The sequence below is a fragment of the Carassius gibelio genome, chromosome B7, assembly GCF_023724105.1.
Source record: "Carassius gibelio isolate Cgi1373 ecotype wild population from Czech Republic chromosome B7, carGib1.2-hapl.c, whole genome shotgun sequence".
Classification (NCBI taxonomy): domain Eukaryota; kingdom Metazoa; phylum Chordata; class Actinopteri; order Cypriniformes; family Cyprinidae; genus Carassius; species Carassius gibelio.
In genome coordinates, this window is record NC_068402.1 from 40709764 (window position 1) to 40723329 (window position 13566).

The 13566-nt window shown below is 39.4% G+C and overlaps 3 protein-coding genes across 3 annotated transcripts in view; 1 reads left to right on the forward strand and 2 right to left on the reverse strand.

The window, feature by feature from the left end:
- The window catches only part of LOC127962387 (histone H2B), a 966021-nt gene extending 959333 nt beyond the window's left edge, over positions 1-6688 (reverse strand). The window contains exon 1 of the mRNA XM_052561960.1: positions 6498-6688. Coding sequence (XP_052417920.1) covers positions 6498-6635 — 138 coding nt within the window. The 5' untranslated portion in view covers positions 6636-6688. The remainder of the gene's footprint in view (positions 1-6497) is intronic.
- A 151-nt stretch (positions 6689-6839) lies between these two features.
- Positions 6840-13566, reverse strand: part of LOC127962401 (histone H4) — a 55519-nt gene continuing 48792 nt past the window's right edge. Inside the window, exon 2 of the mRNA XM_052561974.1 lies at positions 6840-7783. Coding sequence (XP_052417934.1) covers positions 7535-7783 — 249 coding nt within the window. The 3' untranslated portion in view covers positions 6840-7534. The remainder of the gene's footprint in view (positions 7784-13566) is intronic.
- Positions 11696-12467, forward strand: LOC127962360 (histone H1-like). Its single transcript, XM_052561936.1, has one exon. It carries the CDS (start codon positions 11746-11748, stop codon positions 12364-12366), a length of 621 nt encoding a protein of 206 aa, XP_052417896.1. The 5' UTR covers positions 11696-11745; the 3' UTR covers positions 12367-12467.

Genomic DNA, 13566 nt, shown 5'->3' on the forward strand with positions numbered 1-13566 from the left:
GATTCATTTAAAAAATGGCTATCCTTGTACAACTATGATCATCTGTTTCTCCATCTTGCCTTAGCTTTCAGTATTGTTCCGGGAAAGGATGTGCATGACCAGCGGTGCATTTACTGCGACCTGAAAAGTTTAGATGTTTCTAATTTAATTTCTACCTGTTAGATTGTGTTTTATTTACGTCTACACCTAGATAGCCTTTTTATCAATAAAAGCGTATTAATGTATAGCCTTATGCAACAATTACATATGTAAATTTTAAAATTTTTATAATTATGACATTACATATTTACATTTTCATGTAACAGCCAGTATTTGTATCTGTAACAATCACAAAATTTTTCCTATCTGCATTCGGATACAACATCGTACAGTTACTTGATAAGACTGTTATGACTTTTTATATATTTTTTCGTAGTTATCACTGAACAAGTATGTCGTGTTAAACTGAAATAATTATTAAATTCTAAAATAATATTTATCATGCAAGCAGAGAGATGTCATGACAAACGTGTCATAGTGATCATTTGAACACGACTGAATCCATTCAATGCACACATTCTCATTACGCAGAACACTTTAAGCGAGTCTTAATGTTAATGAACTTCACTAAACAGATGTGTGTGTTCCGCGCAAACCAGCAAAAGGTAAAGATGCAAACATGTAGGACAAGTAGACAATGTATCCGTATCGAAGCTCATTATTAGCCTGCTCTTGAGAGAGAACTGGTTTGGTTTTTGAGAGACTGAGACGCGCAGCGCGGCCGTTTGATTGGCGAGCGCGCTGTGCTTATTCCATTAATTCGTATCATATGGTAGCCTAAGCTTTCAATATTTGCCTTTTAAATATATACAAATAATATAACGTGTAGCTATGATGTATTATTATAGGTAAAATTACTCTTGCAACGCTCTGATTTCTGAGAGATGCACAGAGAGAGGCACAAAATTTTTATTTTGAAAATGTGTGTGTGTTTTAAAAAAGCACATGCAGTAATTATTTTTTAAATGTAGAAGTACTGTATTTAGTAAACAAAACAATGGGGTGTTTGATTTGCGCTCTTTTCACTCATAAAGTTTACATTCATTCACTTCTGGCGCTGATGCCCTGGCTCACCTGTTATCTAGCAAACACCAGACTGTGTCAGGTTTAGCCGAGTATTTAGGCAGAATTATTCCTTGTGCGTTATTCGTTTTTTAAGCCATTATCCGTGCCATTCCGAATAAGGTATTCGGCTTCAGGCACAACCCTAATTATCACATTAGGCCTACATATTTTATTTTTACATGCAACATAGATAAGGTCATATAGTAACAGCTCCACGCAATATTGTAATTCTAAAATTCACGTCGTACTTGCAAACACTTTGTATGCATTATGGTTAATGCATGCTGGAGTAGTCGATTGTTTCCGACAGAGCTCGACTAGTCTATGCAAGCACTCGTACGGTATGACAAAAATTTCGTTGTATTTATGTGCGCCTGTCCAGTAGAGCCAAACGTATCCATTCTAGCCTTGCTGCGCGCATTTGTCATATCCCGAGCTTTGCGTGTGTCTGTGCACTGTGCCAATTAGGCATAGTCATATAAATTTTTGACCACAGATATAATGTCAACAAAAAATAAAGTACATAAAAATTATTTGACCTTACAGTTCCAAACTTTGTTTGTTTATCCAAGTTTAGCTCCCAGGGTCGGACTGGGGGTAAAACCAATACTCATTACCAGGGCCCCAAAGGAAGAGAGGGCCCTTGAAAAGTATGAATCTGAAATATATATTTTTTACCTGGATATTTTCATGGGTGGGGGCCATGGGGGCCCATCAGGACTGCCTATGCATAGGGCCCAGGATCTTGTTCAACGCCCCTGTTAGCTTTAACCTTAATTATACACACTTGAACCTAATCAAGCTCTTACTAGATACACTAATCTTCCAGGTGTTTTAAGGCCAGTTGGAGCTAAACTTTTCAGGACATTGGCCATTCAGGATGTAGTTTGGAGACCCCTGTCCTACAGAGTTGTTACTTTGCACATGCTTTTTGATCATTACAAATAATAATGTAAAATGATTTTCTTAGAATAGGAGATATGCTTTCTCTCGCATCACAAACATTATCAGTAGTTAAGTATGTGGTCTTGAAGAGGACCCTTTTTTCTTTCATTTGGACTCGGTCTTGGACTCGAAACTTTTGGACTTGGACTTGACTTGGACTCGAACCTCTTTGGACTCGGTCTTGACTCGGTCTCGACTAGTCCTGGACTTGGACTTGACTTGGACTCGACAAAGCCGGACTTGACTACAGCTCTACTGTTCGGACAGCTGAAAGGATTACTGGTGCTCCCCTGCCCACCCTTCAAGAACTGTATACATCCAGAGTGAGGAAAAGGGCTCAGAAAATCACTCTGGATCCCTCACGTCCAAGTCACCCCATCTTTGAACTTTTGCCATCTGGCCGGCGTCTCAGAGCCGCAAACACCAGAACAGCAAGGCACAAGAACAGTTTCTTCCCCCAGGCAATCTACCTCATGAACAGTTAAATGTTCCCTACTTATGCTTATAAACGTGCAATATCCTTATATTTATTTGTTAACCCTCCATCCTAGAACATTCCTGCATCTCACTCAATCCTATTCCATTATCATTTATAGCACAATTGTTTATACACTTATTTATTTGTCAAATTGTAAATCTCTCTTTGTTTTTTTTTTTGTTTTTGTTTTTTTCTGTGTGTTGTTGTCTCTGTGTACTGGAAGCTTATGTCACTAAAACAAATTCCTTGTATGCGTAAGCATACTTGGCAATAAAGCTCTTTCTGATTCTGATTCTGATTCTGAATCAGAAGAGCCGACTCGCATCGAGTGAGAGCCAGCTGCCAGGTTTTTTTTTTTCCTTTGGCTGCTTACCTCAAGGCAGAACTTTGTTTTTATTGGTCAGCAATCGCATCGCGGCCAATCAGATGCGAGTTTATGGGATCATAACATTATGTAAAAACAGAGAGGGGGATGAAGCGGCACTCCACTAGTGATGGGAAGTTCGGATCATTTTACCGACTCAGACTTTTGAGTCTGTTCAGCAAAATGAACGAATCTTTTTTCGAGTCATTCATTCATTTTGTTCATTTTAGCAAAATGTAATACAAATTATGTTACTTCCCCAACACATCTAGTACTTAAGCAAACGTTGATCACGCTACATATAATACAAAACTAAAAGGTTATGAGATACAGAAAAAAATAATAATTCTTTACCTGGGTCTTCAGTCTGTGATTAGCTCATCTCACCTCTTATTTGACAAGAAGTCTTCGGGTTTAATTCATTCCTTAACCACGTGACAGACCTATACGCGAAACCAACGCGGTCTTGAGCCATTAAGAGAATTGATTAGTTCATCTCATGAGTCTTTCGGGTCGAGTTTGACTCGTTCCTTAATCACGTGACAGACCCATGCGCTATTTCTGACATTTCTGTCACTGTGTTTTTGTTACTGTTTGTTGAGGATCTGTGGTTTGTTATTATTTTATAAATAAATAAAACCCTGTCATAAATAAAATATTGATTAATTTGTCTTTTTGACTGTCTATTGGTAAATAAACACTAGGCTATATAATAATATAATAATCAAAGCTTACAATAAAAAGTATTTATAGACTAGTTTGTTCATTTTTACTCCAGTTTTGAGTTTGCTGATATAATAATTGCTTTTCCTAGGAAGACTTGACATATTGTTGTAATATATGTATAAGAAGATTTCTCAAAAAATGACATAATGTCATACATTAAAAGCAAATAATATTTTGAATTTGAATTATTAATGTCAGTTTAAAACATTAAGGTTATGATAACTTCAGCTTTAACAGTTTTAACCCAGCTTCAGATCCTGGTGCGACTGCCAGTGCAGGGGCCATGTTTTGGGAAGACTTTGACGAGAGGGTAGCAAGTTTGAGCCTTCTGCTGCCTCTTCAGACCTCAGATGCTATGATGGCCAACCTTGCAGAGCCACTCTTACCCCGCACATCAGACCCTCTGGCCTGGTGGAGGAGATGTTCACCAGTATACACAAGCCTTTCTGAAGTCACAAAGACAAGACTTTGCATTGTGGCCACATCCGTGCCATCTGAAATAATTATTTCTAAAACTGGGCTGATTATCTCAGATAGAAGAACTCACAGACTCAGCCCATCCAAGGTCAGGGAGCTTGTTTTTTTTTTTTTTTTTTTTTTTTTAATGCAAACATGCCTTAAAGCAAGTCCTAAAAATATAGCCACAGTGTGTTATTTAATTTAAAGCTTATTTATAAAAAGACTAGCTTGTTGTGCAATATTTTTGTGAATTTAAAGGTAATTTTTATTATTATTTAAATTTATTTTGGAATAGTTGTCCTCTTTGTAACAAAGCTTGTCTGGTGCTAAATTAAACAATAAACAACAATTGAAAAGTATGTACACAGTATTTTTTTAATGTTTAAAGTGTCATATGTTACAAAAGTATGGTTTACACAGACAATCTGATTTAATAACTACACAATTAAACAAAAACAAACAGACAGAAAAAAAGATCAACATTTTAAGCATAACCAACTCTTTATTTCCACATTCAGTGTTATGGAAAAGTACCATCATGACAGAAATTAAAAGCAACAATTTGAAACCAGAAATGCATCACGTAACTGTAAGAATAAATAATAATAATAATAATAATAAATACTACGCACCCATTTGTAAGGAAAGTTGTAAATTAACGAATTACTCCAGCCAATGTTGTCACATCACGGGACAAAAGAACGAACAATCCGAAGAACTGAAAGATCAATCAATTCTCTTTCCGGCTCAGAGTGCATTGGGTTTAGTGTATGGGGCTGTCACGTGATTAAAGGCCATGTTGCAGGTTAACCACCACTTTCGATTAATGGGTACATAAATCACTCAAGATATGCATATCATTTTTGAAATGGTCTTGAAAACCTATTTTTTAAGTTTTTGGTAGTAACGTTTTTTACGCAACTCGGTGATGACGTAACGTTGGGGAGAAGTCAAGGAAAGGTAGCCTCAGTCTAGTATGATGCAGCGTTCCAGGCAACCCTTGTTTTTCCGTGGCTTCCCCCCCGTGAACTTGTGTCTCGTACTAGATCGATGTACTCCGAGTTCCGAGGTCACACAGCACGCGAAACAATGATGGCAGCCCCTACGGATAATACTGCCTACGGATGCAGTGTTTATGCAAGCGGTACACATTGAAAAAATTATTTTAGGTCAATGTAACCTTGCATTAAAATAAATAATCTAGTTACAATTCCTTGCGCTCAGAAAGTTTGGCGTAACTTGCCTGGAACGGTACAAAGTCGTTAGTTGTGGTATGAAATAGTGATTACGAGCTCAAAAATCTGCCTGGAACGCAGCATCAGAACTAACGTTATAGCGACTGACGGATGAGGAAGAGGTGGCGAGAGCAAACATGTGCGATGACCCGCAGCGGTGTGATTTCAATCGAGCCAGCCGTGAGAGGGCAAATGAGGAATTGCCAAGAACTGATGGCCGTCAAAGCCTGTAATGCATGGTCCGAGGAGAATGAGTGGAGAGTTGGTGTCCTGGTGAGTAGCTATCATTTAGCATCGCAGCAATGAGCACTGGAGCTAGTCTACGAGCAGCAGTGCACTTTGACACTTTTTTGTGTTCTTTATATCTAGTGGCAGTGATCATGACGTTAGTTCAGATAAGTACCGGTAACCGGTAACCTTTGTCATAGTGTCAGTACCGGTAACCTTTGTCATCTAGAAATAGAAGGCATCATGCTTGCTATATGGACTTTTCTAAGCGTTTATCTCTTTCTCCGGTGAAAATGTTGTTGCAAACGTGCGTGTCGCGGTGTTTGACAGGAGCTTGGGTGGGTGCAGTCCCATGGAAACAATTATAAGGATTGTCATAAAAACGCTGCACATGAAAGGGGTTTCAACACACAAACCATTCATTTTTGCAAAATTATGGTAAAACAAAGGTTTACGAAAAAAAAAAAAAATCCTAAATTAAAAGCCATTCAGGAGTCGATAGAGCTGGCTCTTCTTTGGGAGCGGAGCAGATAGTGACTTCCCATCACTATCTGCCATAGCGAAAGTGGAGGTTTCTGTAGAATGATTACAAAAGTAACAGACGGTTTAGGTCATCTTCACTTCATCTATGACTGGAAGATAAAAGTAAAATGGCTCTTCGAGTGAGTGGATGGGTGGCTCTTAAAAGAGCCTTTGGGGTGTGTCTCGGGGTCGGACTGCTCTACTTGGAGCTGGTGTACTTGGTGACGGCCTTGGTGCCTTCGGACACGGCGTGTTTGGCCAGCTCCCCGGGCAGCAGCAGACGCACGGCGGTCTGGATCTCTCGGGAAGTGATGGTGGAGCGCTTGTTGTAGTGAGCGAGACGAGACGACTCACCGGCGATGCGCTCGAAGATGTCGTTGACGAATGAGTTCATGATGCCCATCGCCTTCGAAGAGATCCCGGTGTCAGGATGAACCTGCTTCAGCACTTTGTACACGTAGATGGCGTAGCTCTCCTTCCTGGACTTTCTGCGCTTCTTTCCTCCTTTCGCGGCGGTCTTGGTGACGGCCTTCTTGGAGCCTTTCTTCGGCGCGGACTTCGCTGGTTCAGGCATGATGATGTTTCCGATTCAATCTCTCAGAAATCAGTAGCGGACTGAATTCATACAGGGCTAGTTATTCACTAGTCTATGTTAATTTTGTGGGACCTTGTGGTTCCGTGTTTTTATTGGTCAGACCCATAACCTTGCATTTAATTGGACCATTCAAGTCGTTACTTAACTGGAAATAGAGCCAATCACAGGCGCTTAAATTATAGCCCCACCCACCACACCACGTTTGAACGACACCTACCCGACTGGGTTGTTTGTTTCATTTCTCGCTATTTTTTTTTTTTTTTTATGTATATATTTTGAGAAAATAAATAGTTTTAGATAAATATCATGCACAAATTGTTTAACTATTATAAATCCATTAAGGAAATTACAAAGGAAAAATAGCCAAAAAGCATCGATTGTTTAACATTGAGTGTTTACTATTGTTCTTTTGCATTATTAACACAATTTTCATATGTAATACTGCAAAGCTGCTTTGACACAATCTTTATCGTTAAAAGCGCTATATAATCAAATATATCTTGACCTGGAGCTCGGTTGTTATAGTTTAAAGAAATGTAAAATAAAAAGCCCTTTGATTAAAATAGATTCGCCTTTATTTGCCGAAATAATTCTACGTATGTAACCTTAAACTTTAAGCCTTAAATCAGATATTCTTTCTCTTAAACAGAATAAAGAAAAGTTAATAAAACTTTTTATTTTAACGTAAACGTCTAAAATGCACTGATGCTTAAAGCATCTTTAAAAACAACAACGACCTATCAGATCCATAAGACTAAACTATTTGTAACGGCTGTATAAACACTTTTCGTATAATATGCAGCACCAAGAGCTCTTTAAGTGAGAGTGTGGGTGGCTCTTAAAAGAGCCGTTGAGTTTGTTCTCGGATCTGAAGCGGTTTATCCTCCGAAACCGTACAAGGTGCGTCCCTGTCGTTTGAGCGCGTACACAACGTCCATGGCGGTGACGGTCTTTCTCTTGGCGTGCTCGGTGTAGGTGACGGCGTCGCGGATCACGTTCTCCAGGAACACCTTCAGCACACCGCGGGTCTCCTCGTAGATCAGACCGGAGATGCGCTTGACTCCGCCGCGGCGGGCTAGACGACGAATGGCGGGTTTGGTGATTCCCTGGATGTTATCGCGCAGCACCTTACGATGACGCTTAGCGCCTCCTTTTCCGAGTCCTTTACCGCCTTTGCCTCTTCCAGACATGATGAGATGATCTCTATTTTACTCATACAACGGAAAGTATTACAACACAAATGCTTAAGGGAGACGTTTTACAGTTGCCTACAGGACCTAACTGAAACCAGCTGCGCGTCACATGACACCCCCCCCCCCTAGTTCGAGCAAGAAACAATCGATAGTTGTCCTTTGTTTCTTTTTTTCATAAAAAAAAATTGACAGATATGATTTATTAGAGCAAATTAAATTAATATTTACATATGTGCGCATTTGACGTATGTATTATGTTGTTTCCTGTGTGTGTGTGTGTGTGTGTGTGTGCCAAAAACCCCGAATCATTTTTTTATAAACAACTTTAACTTTGTTTCATTTTCTCTCAGTCTGTCAGACTGGAGCGGTACAAAAAAAACAAAAAGCTCTATTACTGTGCGTGGTGGCGGATGGTAATGCATCGCGCATCACTCAACTTGTTTGCCAACTGCCAATAAAAACTAACGAAGAAGAATATAAATCTTCTGGGGGTGTCCCCACCAAAGCTGAGTCCAAACCTACGCCAATGGGCTAATGGGTTGGAGTTTAAAAGTGTTATTAATGAGATGGAAGTTAAACCGGATCTCATATACAAGAGTCATGGCTTAAACCTAGATTTGATTTTGTTATTAAACGATATGTGAGTGAGAGAAGAGATCGAGAGGAGGGTAATGGTGTAGGGTGTATTTACTCTGATTAAGGAAGGCATGCATTATAGATCATTAGGCAAAGGTGTAGCACAAGAGTATGTTGTAGTGGAGGTATAGGTGAATGGGAAAAAGTATGTTATAATAAACTTTTATAATCCTTGTAAGAAATTAGTGTTGCGTGAATTAGAACAAATAGAGGGTCTTAATGAAGATAGGGTGATTTGGGGAGGTTTAGAGACAGATTCTAATGGAATGGTGATGGAAGATTTGATAGATCGGAGGAGTTTGGTATGTCTGAATAATGGGGGTAGTACAAGAATAGATGTGGCTACAGGTAAAGAGTCTGTGCTGGATCTAACAATGGTGTCTGATTCAATTGCATTGAGTGCTGAGTGGGAAATATTGCGACAAGATACTATTGAGAGTGATCACTATCCAATAATGATATATGTTAATGTAAATGTGAGAGGAAGTAAGGGGAATCAAGGAAATATTGGTAGATGGGGGTTTGATAAAGCGAATTGGGAAGAATTCATGAGTCTGAGTGAAGATGGATTGAAGAATATTATAGATAGATCTGTAGAAATGATAAGTGATGATATTGTTTATGCCATTAGAGCAGCAGCAAATAAATGTACCGAAGAGGAAAGGAGGTAGGAAGAATAAGATTGTGCAAGTGCAGTAAGAAGGAAAAGGAAAGCATTTAGCATAGTTAAGAAAACACATAATTTCCAAGATTTAATAGAGTATAAAAAAGCACAAGCTGAGGTAAGGAAGATTGTAAGGAAAGCTAAGAACGAGTATTGGATGGCTTATTGTGATGAAATAGGGAAGAATACACCAGTAGAGGAGGTATGGGGCATGATTAAGAAAATGAAAGGGATTCAAAAGAGTAATGGATATCCAGTTTTAAGTATGGAGGGAGAAATAGCTGTGGAGGATGGAGATAAAGTGGAAATGTTTTTAAAGGCATTTATTAATGTAAATAGCTCAGAAAATTTGACTGAACAGAAAATGAGAGAGGTTGTGATGAAGGAATATCCTGAAATAAAGAAGAAAAAAGAGGCTGAGGATAATTTGTTAGATCTATTATTTTCTATGAGTGAGTTAAAGAATGCAGTAAGAAGAATAAAACAATCTACTACAGGAATGGATGGAATTAAGTTTTTGTATGATGAAGCATTTTAGTGAAATTTCTATGGAAGTGATTTTAACATTTTATAATAGAATATGGATGGAAGGTATAATTAAGTTGGAAGGAAGCACTAATTATACCTATTAAAAAGCCTAGGAAAGATCCAAGTAATCCTATAAATTATCTTCCAATAGCTTTAACTTCTCATTTATGTAAGGTAATAGAGAGAATGTTAACTGACAGATTGACTCATCATCTGAAAAAAAAAAAAAAATGAACTGGTTTTCTTCTTATCAAAGTGGGTTCAGGTGTGGTAGAGGGACTATGGGTCCAATAGTATTATTAGAAGATTAAATAAGAAAGGCATTTATAAATAAGGAAAGTGTCATTGCTGTTTTATTTGATATAGAAAAGGCCTATGATATGTTGTGGAAAGAGGGGTTACTAATAAAGTTGCAGAAGATGAGTATAAAAGGAAGATTGTATAATTGGATTAAAGAGTTTTAATTGGAAGAAGTATTAGAGTAAAGATGGGTGGAGCTACAGTATATCTTCAAGTGGAATAACTGATAATGGTACACCTCAGGGCAGTGTAATTAGTCCACTTTTATTTATTATCATGATTAATGATGTTTTCTTTTTTTTTCAAGGATTGATAGAAGTCTGGGGAAATCATTGTTTGCTGATGATGGGGCTATCTGGTTTAGAGGAAAGAATATAGAGTATAACCTAAAGAAAATTCAACATGCGCTAAATGAAGTAGAAAAGTGGTCAGGGAAAAATGGTTTTAAGTTTTCAGTGGAAAAGACAAAAGTAATAGTTTTTACTAAAATGAGGAGGAATATGGATGTTAAGTTAAAATTATATTCAAAAAATAATTAGAGCGTGTAAGTACAGTAAGATTTCTAGGAGTTTGGTTTGATAATAGAATAAATTGGAGAGAGCATATTGAATAAATGGTGGGAAGATGTAAGCGAGTTGTGAATTTAATGTATTTCAGGTCAGGAATGGGGAGCAGATAGATTGGCTTTGAAAACTGTATATATAGTTTATAGTTTTTATAACTATATATATATATATATATATATATATATATATATATATATATATATATATATATATATATATATATATATATATATATATTAGTAAACCCGGATAAGTTTAATTTACTTAAAAAACTTCCTGGTAACTGAGTTGTGTATTTGTGGTGCACGGTACGACGGTCAATCAACATCGATTTACATTGCAAAATTAACACATCATTCAACGTTAATCCAAGGTCTCCATGACGGCCATAATTCACCCGTTGATGAAGGTAAAACGGTGAAACAACGTCACAATATCACCGTTGATCCAATTTGCGAAATCGAAAGGTAATTCTACGTTGATTCAACCCTGGTATCTGACGTTGTTTCAAGGTTGAAACGCCGACCGGGATCTAGCTCACTTTGTACATCAGCCACTGAAGATGTTTTTACCGAAATAATACTGAAGTGATCAGATATACATTACTATAACTATTGTTGGTGTTAATTCAATTAAAACATCGGTCATATTAGCATTTCATGTAGTCTATCGGCTGAATAAAGGATGAGGAGCCCCGGACCTGTGTGTGCTTCAAGCTGCCCAAAACTACAGCTGTATCAAACACTGTACACCACACTCACTGATGCTCATGCAATTAAACCACTCTCGAACTGTTTCTGAAACACACAGAGGACTATTTCGGTGTTTCTTCAACCTTTAACACTTAAATATAGCATTAGATTTACACTCGGCTCTGTTCCGTGGCTGATGCTCGCCTCGAGTTTGATCTGACCGGGGCGAAAGCAACATTTCCTCGTCGCGGGTTTTAGTCTCCACAGAAAGCCAAGAACCTCTGCTTGGTGTTGACTTTGTTTCTACTGCGCTTAACTATGTTAACACTCGAGTTTTGCCCCTAAATGTAGGAGAAGAAAACACAAGCGCGAGCGGCTCTCGGAGGCGCGCAGACAGCGAGCGGGCGGGTTGAGTCTATAAGGTTCTCATGTGTTGTTTAAGAGCGCAGCGCTGCTCGAGCGACACACATTGAACTCAGTGTTTGAAAGACTGTGATTCCGCTCCGAGAAATGGCAGAAACCGCTCCAGCAGCCGCCGCTCCGCCGGCCAAAGCGCCCAAGAAGAAGTCCGCCGCCAAAGCCAAGAAAGCAGGTCCCGGCGTCAGTGAGCTGATCCTCAAAGCCGTGTCCGCGTCCAAGGAGAGGAGCGGAGTGTCCCTCGCCGCCCTGAAGAAAGCTCTCGCCGCCGGCGGCTACGACGTGGAGAAGAACAACTCCCGCGTCAAGCTCGCCCTCAAGAGCCTGGTGACTAAAGGCGCCCTGCTGCAGGTCAAAGGGACCGGCGCCTCCGGCTCCTTCAAGATCAGCAAGAAGCAGACCGAGACCAAGAAGAAAGCGGCTCCTAAAGCCAAGAAGCCCGCGGCCAAGAAACCCGCTGCTGCCAAGAAGCCCAAGAGCGCAGCTGCAAAGAAGCCCGCCGCTAAGAAATCCCCCAAGAAGGCCAAGAAACCCGCCGCCGCTAAGAAGGCCACAAAAAGCCCCAAGAAGGCGACGAAGAGCCCCAAGAAAGCGAAGAAGCCCGCGGCGCCCAAGAAAGCAGCCAAGAGCCCCAAAAAGGCGAAGACCGCCAAACCCAAGACGGCAAAGCCTAAAGCTGCCAAGCCTAAAAAGGCAGCTCCCAAGAAGAAATAAAACTCTTCTGTTTTCTTCCCCAACGGCTCTTTTCAGAGCCACCCACAAACTCTGAAGAAAGAGCAAAAGAAAGTCACGCATTTATAATAATACCATCTTCATTTAAATTGACTCATGTTTTACACGTTAAAAGCATAACAAAAGAAGTATTAATGTGAACAGCTGTAATGGATCAGCAATATATATTTAATCAGGTTAAAAACAATGTGTAGTGTGTGTGTGTATATGAAAGTTAAACTGACGTGACTTTCAGCCAAGTATGGTGACCCATACTCCTAATTTGTGCTCTGCATTTAACCCATCCGAAGTGCACACACACACACACACTGTGAACACACACCCGGAGCAGTGGGCAGCCATTTATGCTGCGGCGCCCGGGGAGCAGTTGGGGGTTCGATGTCTTGCTCAAGGGCACCTAAGTCGTGGTATTGAAGGTGGAGAGAGAACTGTACATGCACTCCCCCCACCCACAATTCCGTCCAGCCCGAGACTAGAACCCACAACCTTTCGATTGGGAGTCCAACCCTCTAACCATCTCTAACCACACACACACACACACACACACACACACACACACACACACACACACACACACTACTAAACATTGATTTTAACCTGATTAAATATAGATTATCAATATCAATATTATATAAATATTATAGATATCAAACATTCACTGATGCTCCAGAAGGAAACAAGATGCATTAAGAGCTGGGGGGTGAAAACTTTTGGAATTTGAAGATCAATGTAAATTGTACTTAATTTGTGTACCGGGAAACATACAAGTATCTTCTGTTGCTTACGAAGGGCAGAACTAAATGGAAAAAAATTATATTTCAACAAAATAAGAAAAATTTGGCCATCTTCATCGTGTTCAAAAGTTTTCACCCCCAGCTCCTAATGCATCTTGTTTCCTTCTGGAGCATCAGTGAATGTTTGAATCTTTTTTAATAGTTGTGTTTGAGTCCCTCAAATGTCCTCAGTGTGATAAGATGTAACTCAAAATCATACAGTCACTGCTGGAAAGGGTTCAAATATGTAAAGATGCTGGAAAACTGAAGAATCTGCAGGAGCTTAAAGATTTTTTCTGAAGAACGCTGCTCAGTTTAACTGTTCAGAACAAACAAGGGACTCATGCACAACCATCACAAAACAGAAAGACAGTCGAGGATCATCAGGTAACAGAACACAGTGCTAAGA